Source organism: Heteronotia binoei, chromosome 9 (assembly GCF_032191835.1).
Source record: "Heteronotia binoei isolate CCM8104 ecotype False Entrance Well chromosome 9, APGP_CSIRO_Hbin_v1, whole genome shotgun sequence".
In the NCBI taxonomy this organism is placed as follows: Eukaryota; Metazoa; Chordata; class Lepidosauria; order Squamata; family Gekkonidae; genus Heteronotia; species Heteronotia binoei.
In genome coordinates this window covers 32,544,304-32,561,660 of record NC_083231.1, presented here as the reverse complement: position 1 = coordinate 32,561,660, position 17,357 = coordinate 32,544,304, and the positions used below count along the sequence as shown (strand labels likewise).

The 17,357-nt window shown below is 44.4% G+C and overlaps 1 protein-coding gene across 1 annotated transcript in view; it reads left to right on the top strand.

Annotated features, from left to right (window-relative positions):
* The window catches only part of MTUS1 (microtubule associated scaffold protein 1), a 149,888-nt gene that overhangs the window by 32,489 nt on the left and 100,042 nt on the right, over positions 1-17,357 (top strand). The window contains exons 2-3 of the mRNA XM_060246416.1: positions 102-2,271; positions 5,926-6,106. Of these exons, the coding sequence (XP_060102399.1) occupies positions 256-2,271; positions 5,926-6,106 (2,197 nt within the window). The 5' untranslated portion in view covers positions 102-255. The remainder of the gene's footprint in view (positions 1-101; positions 2,272-5,925; positions 6,107-17,357) is intronic.

Genomic DNA, 17,357 nt, shown 5'->3' with positions numbered 1-17,357 from the left:
AAACTTAAGTCAAGTGAGTCATGACTAGTTCTAGTTAGATCAGGGCTCTTTTCTTTTATTATATTTTTAAATATTTAATTTCCCCATATCTCCAATTCTAGATCTAAGAGTTGTGCATATACTTGAAGATTCTGGATTCAAGAAAATGAATTAATGTTCCTTGGGAGAAGCTTTACAACAAGAAAAAAACTCTCACCCTGACAGACATCTTAAAATTCAGACTTGGACTATGCTAAACTAGAAATAAAGTCAAAAATGAATGTTGAAGAATTGGAGGAAATAGGCTTACAGCCTCCTTTAATCATTAGGGATGAAAATGGCAATAAATGTGTGTGTCGTAATGCTGCATTACCCTCACTGAATGGAAGCCCTGCTAGCCAGTACCAAGAAGCAGAACATGAAGACTACATAGAACTGAAGGATACAAATGATCTGATAAACAGAGCTAGCCACCCATGCACTGAAGCAGAAGACCTGCAGAAAGTTGCCAGTGACTACATTTGCATGGGGACCATGGATTTAGAGGCTGTGCATATCCCTGCTTCAAAGGAGCAATATTACATGCATGCCTTGAAACAAAATGTCACAGAACCAACAAGCCTTCTTAAAGACAGCCTTGCGGTGAAGAGTATTCAGAATCTCGGGACTGAGGAATCTGTGCCTTATTGCCAGGCAGATTGCATGCACTTTGCTGCAGTTGAGTTAACTGAAAGTACAACAATCCAAGATGAATTAGATTGTTCTCAAATAGGACAGGAAGGTGCTAGTCCAAGTGAATCTTTCATTACAGTTATAAACATGGAGAGTAAGTGTAATGAAGAGGGATCTGGCCATCAGGTATTTGCATCTTCTGGGGAAATGAATACAAGGGACAATTTGACTAACAGTGTAAACTCCTATAAGCTAGATGACCCTGGCAACCACAATATGGTGAACATGAACCTAGATAGGGGAATCCCACTTGCTAATGTTCTTTCAGTAACTGGAGATAACATCACTAATTATATTGATTTGGTATCAAAGAATAGGGAATGGCATGAAAACCAAGGAAAGCAGGGTGCTGAATGGGTAAATTCTTGCTATAGGGACTCACCAGAGTTGGAACCATTTAAGTGGTACGAAAGTGAGCCTTATATGCATAGCACACCTGAGCATGATGAAGATAATAAATGGGCAGCCAAACATGGAAAAGATGGTGCTGTCAATGCCTTATGTCCTCTAGCAATACAGAGTTTTGATGAACATTTAGAGAAGGAGTTTTGCAAAGATGGAGAGACTTTGACCAAAGGACCAAACTTTTCGGAAAATGATCAGGCTTTTCTTGAGGGATGTGCTCAAGAATCTGAGACAATGCAAAATGGTATACCAAAGCTAGAAAAAGCTGTTCTGCCTGAACCCAAGTGTGAGGCAACATTTGTAGTTTTTAATCCCATTGCTTGCGAAAATGGCTCTATTTCTCCTTTTACAGACTCATCAAAAAATACAACCTGTGTGGTTTTTGCCATGGCTGATGAAGTTGGTGGTATTTCTAAAGCTGGGAAGAATAACCACATGGTGAAAGAGTGTGCTAGGAGGACTTCATTCAGAAGTAATTCTGAACGAGTCACGGTTAAACCAGTCACCAGATCCCCACTTGCTCCTACCATAACCAAAGCAAGAAAAGCAGAGATAGTAAGCTTTCCAAAGCCAAACTTTAAAAATGTTAAACCAAAAGTTGTGTCCAGGCCCATACCACAATTGAAAGAGAGTGCTGCATTAAAAGCAGCTCAAAGATCTCCTCAGCTATCTACCACATCATCATTTTCCCCATCTTCTTCCCCAAGGCAAACATCATCTTCAATTGCAGTGCTAAGAAAAAAAATAGACTTGGAAAGAGGTACAAAAGCAGAAACACCGATGAATAAGACCTATAAGCAACATTTTAATAAACACCTTCCTAGCCAAGCTGTACATGCTGCAACTCATTCTGAAAATACTTCCCACAAGGTTACAAAAACAGCTGTGTTAAAACAGAATGTGGAACAGGTCGACAAAGCGAGGTGCCCCAATTCAACATTCCTCTCTGTTTCTGGGGCTGTTACATATGCAAACAACACAGATGGGACTCTGAATGACAAAATGGAAATTGTAGAGTCCTGTGTACGGCCTTGTACTTTGAACATCTGCCCAGTACCTCAAGAGGAACAGCAGAATGACTGCCTGGGGGTTCCAACAGAAAAGTCTGCTCAAGATGCAGTGAATGAAGGTGTTGGACTTGCCCGTCTTCCTTCGGTAAGATTTCCCTCCCTTTTGAATGTATTGTCAGGTTGTCCCTGAGCACTGATTGCAGGCTGCTGATTTAAAACACCTCGCTTTTTTATTGACATGCAAAATGTGCTTAATTATACAGCAAATATGAGAGTCTGCATAATGATATAGGAAAAGGAAAAAACCAAATGGGCTTTCAAAAATGCTTTGTTGTTAACCTTGGGTATCTTGGCTCAGTGCAAGCTGTATGAGGTTCTATTCTTGCTACTTCTAGCCAAAATTTCTGCTGAGGGCTAGAAAACTCTGTCTGGGTGGCACAGTTTGAGTGGCACAGTCTAAGATGGAGGGCACACCACAAAATCATGCAGCCTTGGGCTGTCTGTTGAAATATTTCCTTTAAGGTAGCTACTTCTCGTTGTTTAGCCTTATGATGGAAACCTATCACTTGTATGTAGCCCTGATGACTTTATATTTGTGTCCATTAGAGACATAAGAAATTTCGTTTGTAATTTGGTTATAATATCTTAAATCTTATAATGTATGTACAGCTATATGCAGTTTATTTAGGTTTGTAACTAGAGAAACCTGGAGATACCGCCATCTCTGCATATTACAGCTTTTACGGAACAATAAATATGCTGTTATTTCGAAGTGTTATCTGTCCTGAATAAATCATTGTCAGCTAGGACAGAATGGCCAACTGGCCCAAATGAACTGCTTCTGAATATAGGTAACTTTGTAGACTGCTCCCCCCAGGAGTATCTGATCTAAATTGCATGGGAAGAGTCCACACCAGAGTCACCTTCCTGTTTCTTGCCATTTAATTTCCTAAATGTGGTGTGTGCAGATATTTTGGCTTTCGATTCAACTTCACGTTCTTAGATCAGACTTCTGAATAGCCTAAATTTGGAGATTTTGTTAAATCGGGGGGGGAACCATGCATTTGAATGATGTTGCTGTGTCAGATTATTGAGATGACAGCTATGTAGAAATATCTCCTCTCTCAGAATGGCAATTAAGATATTACACAAGAGCAGTAATCCGTAAGAGCTCCTAGGAAGTCTGTAGCAAATGTTTTGAAGCAAGTTTTATCTTTCCATCGCTACAGTTGTAGAAATACTGTGCCAAAGCTCTGAAGGTGTGGGCTGCAAGTCTCCTAGACTTGTATTCATTAATTAAAGTGTTGATTTTGGTTTTCTGTAAAATTAAAAGTTTTTATAAGTAAGTCCATAAATCATTGTCAGTAGTGATGGTCCCACCTTCTCTGGTGTCCAGCCTGTTGTAGACATTCAATTCACCACTCTTTCTGATTGCAGAGAATTCATGGAAGAGGAGTGACCATCACTTCATATTGGACTCTGGCCGAGGGGGGGGGGGGAATAAAAGGAACTTACACCACTTTTTATCACCTTCGAAGTCTAATGCAAAATGTGGCAAGACTCCACTTTTATCCTAGTTTTTTAGACTAAGAAGAGAGGCAAAGTCCTTCCTTTGTACTAAGCTTCAAAGAAAGAAAGTCTCCCCCCCCCCCTTCTTCACTACTAGTGTGAACTAGCTGGACACTTCCTTCCAATGCCTTCTCTAAAACTGTCAAGATCTGTCCCTTTCCAAATAATCTGCGAATGCCATGAACCTGGAGGATGGGAGACTTGATCTCCTGCCATGCTTGGCTTCAGAAATGTCGGAACCAACATGAGTCCCTCTCACTTGTTCTGTGTACAACTGTGAGAGGCTGGCACCCTCCTTGTGATGATTAATGACTGGCTACTAAGCCCTAAACCAATACTGTTTTGGTCTCTGTTAGTGATGTTTAAATTGTTTCATTGCTTAGAGCAGTGGTCCCCAACCTTTTTGGCCCCAGGGCCGGCAAAGTGGGGGCACCCAATTCGGCCTCCCCCCCCCCCCCCCGTGGCATATTCTCCCCCTGTTTTCCTTCTGTTTCCTCCTCCCTCCCCCCCCCTTGCCTCTTAAAGGTGCAGTTTGACTCCTACTTTGTTTGGTGTAGTGGTTAAGTGTGCGGACTCTTATCTGGGAGAACCGGGTTTGATTCCCCACTCCTCCACTTGCAGCTGCTGGAATGGCCTTGGGTCAGCCATAGCTCTGGCAGAGGCTGTCCTTGAAAGGGCAGCTGCTGTGAGAGCCCTCTCCAGCCCCACCCATCTCACAGGGTGTCTGTTGTGGGGGAGGGAGATAAAGGAGATTGTGAGCCGCTCTGAGACTCTTCGGAGTGGAGGGCGGGATATAAATCCAATATCTTCTTCTTCTTCTTCTACTGCTTCAGACCAACACGGCTGCCCACTTGGATCTATCCTCCTCACCCTGTTTTCCTCCTCCCTCCTTTGTCCCCCCCACGCAGCCTCACTGCCACCTCCCCTCCCTTTTCACCATTTTAAGTCCGGGGAAGGGGTCGTGAAGCTCCTCCCAGACCGACCCCCCCCCCCAAGAAAGGAGGTAAGGGCAACATCCCTTGCTGCCGCCACTGTGGTTTTCCCGGCCAATCAGCTTATTGGCAGGGGCGTCGGCCTGGGAGGACCATCGCCCTTTCCCTGGCCTTAAAATGGTGAAAAGGAGGGGGAGGCGACATGGGGGGCAACAAGGCTGCTGGGGGACAGGGCGGTGAGGCTGAGCAGCCCATTGCAAACAGGCCACGGCCTGGTTCCAATCTCCGGCTCAGGGGTTGGGGACCCCTGGTTTAGAGAAACAGGATCATATTTTGATAGTGCACTTAACGATGTTGAGAAGATACTAATGGAAATGCTTGATTTGAAATTTCCTTGTATTGTCAGACCATGAAACTACCTAGTCATATTTAGTTAGGAAACTCATGTGTTGCCTCTCCAGAGACCTGTTTGAAGTGGCTGTGTGGTTGCGTGGTTTGACTGTCCATGTCCTCCCAAGGTCTTGGACAAACATTTTCCCAGCCTTGTTACCTTTTTTCGGAGAAGCCATGGTTGAACCAGGGGTGATCTTAGGTACAAACTGAGGTGTGAATACCACTCTTAAAAACTTTGATGATCTAGAATTATGTTTGAGATTATGGTCCCCTCCAGGGGTTTTTTTTGTAGCAGGAACTCCTTTGCATATTAGGCCACACACCCCTGATGCAGCCAATCCTCCAAGAGCTTACAGGGCTCCTAGTATAGGAGGACTGGCTACATCAGTGGGGTGTGGCCTAATATGCAAAGGAGTTCCTGCTACAAAAAAACACTGGTTCCCTTAATCTTGGAACCTGTATAGAAATGTTTTAAATTAATGAAAGATTGTGCCAAAACTATTTTAATCCTGTTGAGTAGCACCCTGTTCCTTAGGGTTGTGTAAGGTAAATGATTTTATTGGTTTTGATCATTTTATGTGTATGTTATTTTTCTCTCTCTGGTGTTCTGTTATGAAGTAATTCATTAGAAATCTTATGACCACAGCTGTTCTGCATTGTTAAAAAAGATTTAGATGCCAGTCATTAAAATAAAAATTTAGCCAATAAATTATGTTATTTTGGAACTGTCTGAGTTCATGTGGGATCAAATTGTTCTTCAGTGGCCTTTGTCCAATGTATTCATAATGCCTTGCATTGTGACATGGCACACTACACGTCATAGTAATTGCAAAGAATAGAGTACAGATATTGCCTATATGTTTGCTCAGTATATACTTGTATCCTGTTTTTTAAACATGATGTAGGCTTCTTCACCTAAAGGAGAGAGAACACAGCTGCAGAGTTTACCCAAGGACACCCCAGTCATCCTAAGAAATATCCCAGATTCCAGGAGGACGTTCTGCTCTAAGAGAGGAAGTGACAGTAAAAATGTTCATGCAACCAAAGTATCTTCTCCTCAAAGAGCAGTTCTACCTTTGAATTCAGGTAAGAAACATTTTTATTAATTGGTTCTGTATACAAGTCTTGTAACAAGAGATTTCAAAATGAACATGGTTTTGAAAGTTATGTGTGCACTGAAAGGTTGCTGCAGGTCAGTGCGGTATGAGACATTTCTGCATTCAACTCAGATGTGTCTGGAGCATACTGTGTTTCATTTGCAATAATTCATGGTAAAACCCTCTTGGCCCTACCTGGATGTCTCTGAAATCTATAAAACTATCCTAGTTATCACATTTATCTTCTTCTTACTATGGTGAACATGAATGCTAGTAGCTGTTGTTCAATAGCTTAGGTAGCAGAGATAACAGTGACTTGAGGAAGGCCACTCAATGAGCTTTCTGGATTGAATGTGTGTTAGAGCCTGGGTTTCCTGTTGCACAATAAATTGCTCATATTGCTGTTGTACTCAGCATTACTCCAAGGGGAGAGCTGCGGGGTGAAAATTTTTCCAGTGTTCCATTTCTGCATGAGAAAATAAAAGCCATGTTGCTCTTTCCTGCAGCAGTTGAGTAGCTTCATTTTATTCTGCTGTAATAAACATTTCCAGCCCTAAAGTTGGTCTGGGCATGAAGAGCTAATTTTGAAAACATGCCATAAATTTAAAAGCCTGTTGATGACTCTTAGCCAGAATAACCTGCTTTAATTTTGCTTGACTTTCCCACCCTTTTTACACTGAAAGAGAACAAAAATAACTTTCCTGTGTTGTGTATACACATGTGTTTGGGGAGGGGTATTAGAAAAGATTTGTGTTTTTCTCCTGTAAAAGCCCTATGTATGATAGAACAGTTTATAATTTTTCCAACCCTATAAAATGTAAAATGGGATTAATCATGGTAAAAACAATCCTTGTGCTCTTTATGCTACTTTATTTCCACTTTTGGTAGCTGACATTGGGAAAACAAAATTCTCCCTTAATACTGTTGTCAGAGCAGTTCGTTATCTGCATGGCTTTCTCTTGAATGGCTGCTAGAATTGGCTTGAACTTCTGTAGCCTTTGGCTCTTATCCTGAGAACTGCTTGTGTTTCTGCTGGATATGGGAGTGCAAACATATTCTACCTGATGGTATGAAAGACTTATGTACTCATAACATGGGAGTGGGGGGGAAGGTATTTGTGAATTTCCTGCGTTGTGCAGGTGGTTGGACTAGATGACCCTGGACGTACCTTCAACTCTATGATTCTCTCTAACTAGATCACAGCCTTGGGCTTGGCTGATCCAACATAATGCTGTCAGTTCCTTCTGTGGTAAATGGCAATGAGAAGGTTTTCTTCTGTATGTCCTTAGGGAGTTTATTTATGGTCTTCTAACAAGTCAGTGTAGTATCAGTGGTAACAAAGGAGCAATCTAATTAAAGTCACAATTCATTTACCACATATGGGCAGTATATCAATCATTCTCAGTGGCTGTTCTGTCTCTTTGGGGTTTCCTCCTTTTTGGAGGCTTTTCAGAAACATAATCTTTAAAGGTGGATGAGTTCTTGGTCTTTAGAGCTAGCTAGCGTAAGTGGAGGTATACTATCTCTTTAATATTAGCTGCAGTAGCCCAAGCCACTGCAGCTTCCCTGCATTATATTGAACATGAATGCTTAGAAATACCAGTGTGGCTTGGTGGATAAATGAGATTTAAGGGCAAGCCAAGAAATATTAACCAAGGATTTTATTCCATAATTTCAGGTGGAGGGGTGTGTGTAAAAATGTTTGAGCACATTTGGTCATAGGTGAGGACACCGTTCTTAGTTACAAAGTATATGCAAATTACCTAAGTAATTGTTAGTGTCTGAAATAAAATTTTTGTATATCAGCCCAGAAAATGAGAGGATTGTACTTCTGTTGAGCGCTTTTTTTTTTTAGATTGGAAAATGCCAAGAAATTGGAAGCACAACACTCTCTCATCCAAAACCTTGCTCAGTGTTGAGTGAAATCATTCTCTAGTGAAAGGAACTCTTTCCTTTGGAGATGAGATAACAACGCAGTCCCTCTTGACTAAATTGTGTCCAGATACTATTGAAATTATATATGTTGCTTAAACCTCACTGAGGCAGTGGAGGAGGGAGTCATTAGTGTAGTTTATTGTTCCCACAAGCATAGCTCTAACAAAAAGATTTAGAGTAAATTCAAAAAACAGCCAAAATAAATCTGGTAGGTTTGTTCACTATAGATCCAGAAACCATGTTGTAGTCTGTGGAGCAAAAATCTTTCAATTCCTGTATAAATTCTACTGAAGCTTTGTGAATTAAGGGATAGCCAGTCTTCTTATCTACTTGACTAAATGCTCTGTGTCCTATGCCAGAATGTGTCTCATTTGTAGTTACTGATGGGCAGAGCTTTTTTTTGAGCAGGAATGCACAGGAACACAGTTCCAGCTGGCTTAGCAGCAGGGGGTGTGGTCTAATATGCAAATAAGTTCCTGCTGGGCTTTTTCTTTAAAAAGCCCTGGGTGAAACAATGATGATGTCAGGGGGTTTAGCCTAATATGCAAATGAGTTCCTGCTGATGATGGGGAAATTTCTCTTAACAGGGAATGAATCCAAGCTTTGGGGTGCGAGACCTTCCATTGGATAACAAGTTCTGTGTACCAGAAATTCTTCTAATGGGGCTTAGAGCTTCCCTGTGAAAGCCTTTGAGCCATATTTACTTTTAAGGCCTTTAAAAAAAAAAAGTATCTGGATATTATTGCGGAATACAAAAACGGATTGGGGTAGGAGTTCCCAAAATCTGGTTATCCAACCACTTTATTTGTAGCAGAGAGCCATGCACCTCTGTTTAATATAAAGGCCAGTCATGGGATCTGGATGATTGTATTCCTTTTAAAATACTAGTGGGGGTGAAGGGGTACCCATCCACTACTAGAGCTATTTCTCAGCATGATTCAGTCATAGCTTTGCCATGTGTAGTACAGTTAAGCAATGGAAGATAAATAAATTTATCTTCCCTTGTCCCCAAACAACCTGTCCCACTGCGTATTAAAAGACAGCTGGTTTAACACTGAGAGGAGGAGGAAGAGGACCAGAGACAGGTGTGTGTAGGCTCAATGGGGTAGCAGCAGGCAAAGCATAGTGTTAAATAGCTACTGAAGAAAGCAGCTGTGCATTCAGCCCTTGTAGTGTGCTCTATGTTAATATGCTGTGGATGATGTATGTATAGTTTTGTTGTTCCATGAGGAATATTTTGCCACAGAATTGTTTACCAAGTTATTAATGCTCATATTGAGTGAGAAGATGTGGCAGACTACAAGCTGTATTCAAGATGGCGTAAAAAGTATTGCAGAAAAGAGTGCTCATACTGCTGTTGCATTCAGCTCTTAGGTGAGAGATGTGAGGTGGGAATGTTTCCAGTGTTTCATTTTTGCATGGTAAAAGGAAAGTTCATTCACTTATTGTGAAACTCTCTTCTCATGATCCTAGGGTGGAGCAGTCATGACTCATGAGTAGAAGCTCCACCATCCCCTGATCAGTCCAGAAGCCATTTTACCCCTAACAATAAAATTTGCTAACTTATAAATGCCAAGACAGTCAAAGACTAAACTGAAAACAGAACAGTCAAGAACAGGAGAGGCAGCAAATGGCCATCCCCCAGGGTTCTCCCACTTAGGGTGGCCATAATGTCTGAAGGTCAGCCAGGGACACCTTTTGGGGGGGGGAAGGCAGGGGTGTGCGCGCGCGCCGGAAACAGGAAGTGACATCACTTCCTGTGACATCATTTCCCCACACCACCTGCCGGAAACAGGAAGTGACATCACTTCCTGTGACATCATTTCCCCCAAATGACATCATTTCCCCCAAATGCCACTGCCGGAAACAGGAAGTGACTTCACAGCACTTCCTGTGACGTCCCCAAAAATCCCCCAAATATCACCGCCGGAAACACCAAGATTATTTATAGAGAGGGAAAGGGGGAAGTAAAGTTAAATGAAACTCTTTTTTTACTTTTTTCAAAGTGAGAAGACTAGAGAGAACGGGTTCCATGCAGAGAAGCCAGTCAGATTCCAGTGAGATTCCAGTGAGACTGTGCTGCATAATGCAGCCTATTTATTTTGTCCTGTTTGCTCTGTTGGCTCTATCTGCGCCACCTTCATCACTTTCGGGGTGTGGATCCCCCAGTGGGGTGGTCTCCCGACTCCCTTTGCCAGCTGTTTCTGATAGCCCTGCGCCCCCTCTTTCATTTTATATGTGTCCCGTGCGGGTGCCACCCTCCCGCCAGGAGATGCCGCAAAATGAGCCCCCTTGAGGCTTATGGCGGCAGGGCTCGGGGGAAGCGAGCTAGACTGCTGTTCTTTTGAGGGCTTATAGAGCGTTTCGAGCCCGTCTCTGTGGCATCGGTCCCATCGTTGTGGGACCCAGGGGGCCGGCGCAGCGGCACGCCGAAGCAGCCTGTCACTAATAACACAGGTCAAGATGCAGGACAGGAACCCGGAAGTGACTGACAGGCTGCTTCAGCGTGCCGCTCCAGAGACTCTGGAGGGCCTCCAGGGACCAGCGGAGGCCGCGGAGAGGCCTCCGCTGGTCGGCGCTGGTCTCTGGAGGGCCTCCAGGGACCAGCGCCGGCCTCTCCACGGCCTCCGCTGCTCGCTGGAGGCCCTCCAGAGACTCTGGAGGGCCTCCAGGGACCAGCGGAGGCCGCGGAGAGGCCTCCGCTGGTCGGCGCTGGTCTCTGGAGGGCCTCCAGGGACCAGCGCCGGCCTCTCATTGGCCTCTCCGCGGCCTCCGCTGCTCGCTGGAGGCCCTCCAGAGTCTCTGGAGGGCCTCCAGGGACCAGCGGAGGCCGCGGAGAGGCCTCCAGGGACCAGCGCCGACCTCTCCGCGGCCTCTCCGCGGCCTCCACTGCTCGCTGGAGGCCCTCCAGAGTTTCTGGAGGGCCTCCAGCGACCAGCGGAGGCCGCGGAGAGGCCTCCGCCACCGCCGCCGGGCCCCGCGCGTGGGCGGGGAAGGCGGCGAGTGAGGGAGGGAGTGTCCCTGCGCGTGCGCAGGGATGCTCCCTCCCTCACTCGCCGTCTTCCCCGCCGGCGCCGGCGCCCGCGGCCCACCGCCTCCGGGGCTGGCTAAACCGGGACCTCTAATGGTCCCGGTATAGCCAGCCCGGGAGGCGGGAATAGGGGGCCAGAACCGGGACATTCCCGGGTGCCCGGGACGGTCTGGCCACCCTACTCCCACTAGACTGTCCCACTCTAGGGAGGGATTGACTGCCCTACTCTAGAGCCACTGAGAAGGGAACTTCCAAGATAAGTGTACAGTTTTCCCTTTCTCCAGTGGTCCAGGATGGGGCAGTGATGACTCATGGGATGTACAAAAGCAATAAACCCTAGGGAGGGATCTTTAATTATTCTAGCAGAGAATATTCCTGCCCTTCCAGGGAGAGAACCTTGGAGTAAAGGAGAGGGTATTCCAGAAAGGCACCCTTAACTGTGCTTCTACAGTCATATAAAATGGAGTCCCTCAAGATAGACAGAGGGGAAGAGAAAACAAAATTGGAGAGGAAAAAAAAGGACTCTCTGGGCTCTATCCATTGCAAGAAGACAACCACTTGTCTGCAAGCCAGGTAGGGCCTAAAATGGGGATTGATGAATAAGCCCCATCCACCTTGAGTAATCAAAAGATCAATGACCCTACCTATCTCCATGGTGAGCTTGAACCCATGAGTTGTGACTGCCCCCAAACCACTTCCATGCCTATTCATGAGTTGTGACTGCCCCCAAACCACTTCCATGCCAAACAATTTTTATTTCGAACATAAGCTTTCGTGTGCACACGAAAGCTTATGTTCGAAATAAAAATTGGTTGGTCTTAAAGGTGCACTTGACTCCTCCTTTGTTCAACTGCTTCAGACCAACACGGCTGCCCGCTTAGATCTCTTCATTGTTTAATAAAAGTTAAGCTTGAGCTCAAAATTAATAAGGAACTGATGTCATTTTCAATGCAATAGTAGGCAAGCTTTGAAGTGTTTCAGATGATTATCCCTAGGGATTGTACAAAAATATACGTATATAAACCAGGGATGTGAAATCAGATTCAAAATACATATAATCAAACACACTAATCAAGTTATAAATTCACTTGACACACTGTGCAGGTTAAATAAAAATCTAAGCAAAAATTCTTGTTTAGATGTCTACTCACATGGCAGAAGGGATATTGTAATTATTATTCTGTCATGAAACAAGGCAGAATCACAGTGAAACTAAGGTGCCCCAGTGACATCCCTGAAAGAGTTGTTAAAATATTTTGAAACTCATGAGTAAACAACATTGTTTATACATATCATGTAGTTATTTGGAAGTGTTTTCAGTGCCTTCCAGTTTTTCTTACATTTAGACAATGTAAGTGATATATTTAAATTTTTCCAAGCATTGCTCCAATAAAGTAATTTCGGTATGGTTTTCAGTTTAATATTTTAAATCATTGTGAATTTTTCTTTGTCAAGTATTTGATGCTTTTGTATCCAAATTAACATGAAATAATCTTTAAAATTTGCACTGCTGGTCCATGCAGGATTTCACCCTTCTTAAACCCATTGATTTAGAAGGGTATAATTCTGCTTAGAATGTCAATGTTGGTTTGCTAAATATAAGTCAAAATAAGCACACTAAATCAGCTTGTGCTTTATTTTGGCCATTGAAAAAATTTGTGATTCCTGAAAACCCAGAGCCCCCTCCTCACCACAACCTTTATTTTTAGTATTTTAATTCAGAGAGGAGTTAAACCCAGTATGTCACGAGAGAGGGGCACATAAGAAAGGAGTGGGAGGAGAAGAGTTGCTGTGAATGCCCAGGCACAAAGGGGGGCTAGCTCATGGAATTCAAGGCAGCTTACAGTGCCGAAAGCCCTGGGCTGCCAAACCGGGTGACCCGCCGTGCCCCCCCCCAACAACAAATTCTGCTGTGGGCCCAACCAAATCCTGGCTACGGCCCTGATAGGAGCCCTCCAGGGGCCTGATTTTGCCCCTAGGCTGCATGTTTTACACCCCATGCTCTAGGCTATTTCTGCTTTTTTAAGTGTCAAATTTTCAGAAGAATTTAATAGTGTGAGAAGGTAAGAAGCGCTTCAATCTTGCCTTATTCCTTAATGGCTGATATCAATGGGGTTTTTAGGTAAGAGGGATTCATAGTGCCATTCATGGCACTAACAACAACCTAGAATTTCGAAGAGATGGTTAGCACAGAATGAATTATTTTAACAGCATGAGCATTTAGAATTATGGACTTCGGAGCTGAAACTTGAGAGTATTAGGTTTTGTTGCTCATAGTATAGTTTAAACCAAAAGATATGAGAGATGTGAAATTTACTCATGCAAGTTCTCTGAGGTTTGTTTCAAAGTGAGCACTGGAGGGGCTTGTTTGGATATCACTCTTTGATGCAGCTTCTTAATAGGCTAAATCTCAACCATATTGTAAATGTACATTTGAAGTTGTACGCATTCCTTTTCTTGTTAGCGGGTCATTAACTTTCAAAAATTTGTTGGGACTGCTATGAACCATTAAAATCTCATGATTAAGAACACAGGCTGTTTCTCACCATTGTAAAATGCATATAGCTTTTCAGATTCCAGGTTAGTAGTTTTGTGCATTATGCTTTATGATCTTCATGTAAAAAAATAAAAAATAAAACTGCTTCTCTTCAACCTGGTAAACAAGGAATTTGAAGGACACATTTATGCCTGTTTTGTTGTTGTTCAGTCGCACAGGCGAATCCAACTTTTGCGACCCCCTGGACACCCATGGACAAAGTCACGTCAGGCCCTCCTGACTTCCACCATCCTGCTCAAATTCGTGTTTGTTACATCAATAACACTGTCCAGCCATCTCATCTTTTGCTGTCCCCTTCTTCTTTTGGCTTCTGTCTTTCCTAGCATCAGGATCTTCTCCAGGGAGTGCTCCCTTCTCATTTGGTGGCCGAAGTATTTGAGCTTCAGTTTCATCATCTGACCTTCCAGTGAACAGTCTGGGTTGATTTCCCTTAGGACTGACTGATTTGATCTTCTTGCAGTCCAAGGGACTCTAAATTTATGCCTGTTTAGTGGCATTAAATAGTTGTCTGTTTTTCTCCCCTTTTCTGTGACTGTTCTATTTGGGTTATGCTCCATTTCAGCTAATTTGGGCACTTTTTCTTCCCTCTTGCTTGCCTTTCTCTCAAATATTTGGCTGCAACACGAGCAAATTTGTACTCAAGTTATTATTTGAAGGTATGTATGTAGCCTGATCAGGATGCTTTTCTTGACCGCAGCTAAACGTGTAGCTGCTACTATGGGAAACATGATTTACTTGTTTTCCTCTGCATCTTGGAGCATTACCAGAGGAGATAATTGGTCCCCTTACCATCTCAGTAGTTAGGTCATGAATAGAGCAGAGACCTCAGTTGTTGAGTCACACAGTCGAGTCCGACTCTTTGCGAACCCATGGACTGCATCACACTCGGCCCTTGTATCTTCCACCATCTTGAGTTCGTTCAGTTTCATGTTCGTTGCATCGTTAACACTGTCTAACCATCTCATCCTTTGCTGTCCCCTTCTTCTTTTACTTTCCAGCTTTCCCAGCATCAGGGTCTTCTTCAGTGAGTGCTCCCTTCTCACTTGGTGGCCAAAGAGACCTCAGTATCGGGTCACAAATAGAGCCATTGTACTTTAGTGGTTGTTAGTGTCACTCTAAGATCTAGGAAGTCAAAGATCAAATCACCATTCTGCCTATGGAAGTTCTCTGTGTGAAGTTGGTCCAGTCACTCTCGGTTTAACCAACCATACATGGTGGTTATTGGGTAAAATATAGAATAAGGAGGAAATGATGTTGCAAATCAGTTTGGTTCCCCATTTGCAAGAATAGTAGAATGTAAATATTTGAATGAATGTAATTTACTGTTGAGTTGGTCCTTGATCTTAGGGCTTGTCTTAAGTTAGATGATATTGTTCTGATCCGAGAAAGGCAGTTTGTGTTAGGAGATGAAAGGATGAAGGACAATGTTTAGTTTTGTCCTAATTGTGTTGAGATTATTTAGTTACAATAGCTATGAAAGGAATGCAGTTGCTCAGTAGAGCAGCCCAGGGTACCCACGTTGCTGTACTGTCCTACGCTGCCACCTTGTGTTGAGGAGACTGTTGGATCTACTCTGTGTCTTAAAATAGCTTATTTATGGCACCAAATGATGTTTTTTTATCTGCAACTTTAATCCAACACTCAATATTATATTTACTAGGTATCTTTAGACTATAAGACACTGGGTTCCCACCTGGGTGCTAGCTGTGGGGCTATTTCCCTACCCTCTTGGGAGATCCTTGAGTTTTTATTTTATTTTTATTTGATTCAATTTCTAGCCCTCCCTCCCTTGCACAGCAAGTCTCAGGGCAGGTTACAAGAATGAATATAAAACAGTAGAACAATAAAGCATATAAACAACAATTAAACTGTTTAAAACAGGGGTGTTGAACTCATTTGTTATGAGGGCCAGATCTGACACAAATGAGACCTTGTTGAGCCAGGCCATGAGTGTACCTATTTAAGATTAGGTAGCAGAGATATAAGCATTATAAAAGACACAGACAAACTAAATTAAATAGTTTTTTTTAAAAAAACTCTTAAAACCTTAGCATTCATTGATCTTAAAGGTGCTTTCTTTGTGGAGAGCCAGTTTGGTGTAGTGGTTAAGTGTGCGGACTCTTATCTGGGAGAACCGGGTTTGATTCCCCACTCCTCCACTTGCACCTGCTAGCATGGCCTTGGGTCAGCCATAGCTCTGGCAGAGGTTGTCCTTGAAAGGGCAGCTGCTGTGAGAGCCCTCTCCAGCCCCACCCACCTCACAGGGTGTCTGTTGTGGGGGAGGAAGGTAAAGGAGATTGTGAGCCGCTCTGAGACTCTTCGGAGTGGAGGGCAGGATATAAATCCAATATCTTCTTCATCTTCATCTTCTTCCCCCGTGGAATCCAGGGGACTGTACAAAGGAAGCTCTAGCTCTTTCCCTCCCTCCCCAGGGGACCAGGAGAGAGGGCACCTCAGCCAATAGAAGGAACAGAGGCTTTGCTCAGTATCTCTGCTGTGAGGTTGAGAGAGTCTGGCAAAACAAGCTCAGCTTCTGTCCCCCTTCCTCCCCAAGGGAGGAGCCTCAGCCAATGAAGAAAATAGAGGCTTTTCTCTGTAGCTCTTGTGTGATTGAGCAAGCTTGGCAAAGAAAGCTGTTATGCAAAAGGACACAAGAGAGAGGAAGAAGGAAGCAGATAACAGCCAGTTGCTTGGGGACCTGATAAGAGTCCCCGGGACGCATATTTAACACCCTTGGTTTAAAACCTCAGTGATACTAATTAAAAATGGTGAACAATGGAACATGATTATGACACTCCCTCCATAGCACTCTGTGTATTTGTGTGTGTGAATGGTTGATAATATTATGGCAGGTAGGTGGATGGGGAGAGCAGAACAGGGGAGCCAATGGACCTCTGCCACCTCAAGCATAGGCCTGGTGGAACATCTCCATTTTACAGGCCCTGTGGGCCTACATTCATGCCTAGTTGGGTTAAACAGTGGCTGGGTTTCGCTGCATGCGTGATCATGCGCATCCTACGAGGGCTTGCGAAAAACAAGACGCTGCGCTATGGAGTCCCAATGATGGACGGAGATGGCGACCGAAACTGGAGCCCGGGTGCTAGGGCTCCGATTAATTCAGTGAGAACTTAAGAACAAGAAGCTATTAAGAACAAGAAGCTACTGATATACATACATAATTCATAGTGATTGTGCCTGGAGGTGCTTGGAGTGGCCAGAGAAAGAAGGAATCAACCCGCGTCGAGTCACGCCGCACCAACTTCCCAGCGTGGGAGGTGAGCTGGGAGCGCCGCTGGTTGCGCTGCCATTGGTTGGCTGCTGTAACCGGCCGCTGGCTGAGTCGACCAGGCCGGCGTGGAAGTAGGGCGCGGCCGGAGCAGCCAGAGAGGGCTGGAGAGGGTCCGGAGACCGAGGCGAGAGGCACCCAGAACGGGTGAGCCGGCGCGGAAATTGGGCGCGGCCGCAGGCTGAGGTATCCAGGGAGACCGGAGAGGGCCGGGAGATCAAAGAGAGAGCCGCTGTGCGTGGCGATGAGAGCTTGGAGGACACCGTGCTCGAAACAACGAGCGTACAGTGCAGACGGAGCCAACGGGAGTGTGGGGGTGACGAGGCCGCAGCCACCACAAAGGTTTAGTTCGACCCGACTGCCAGGAGCCCCACGATCAAGAAGCCCTGTATGGGGCGAACGGCGTATGGAGGCCTGTGGAGTGGTGACGG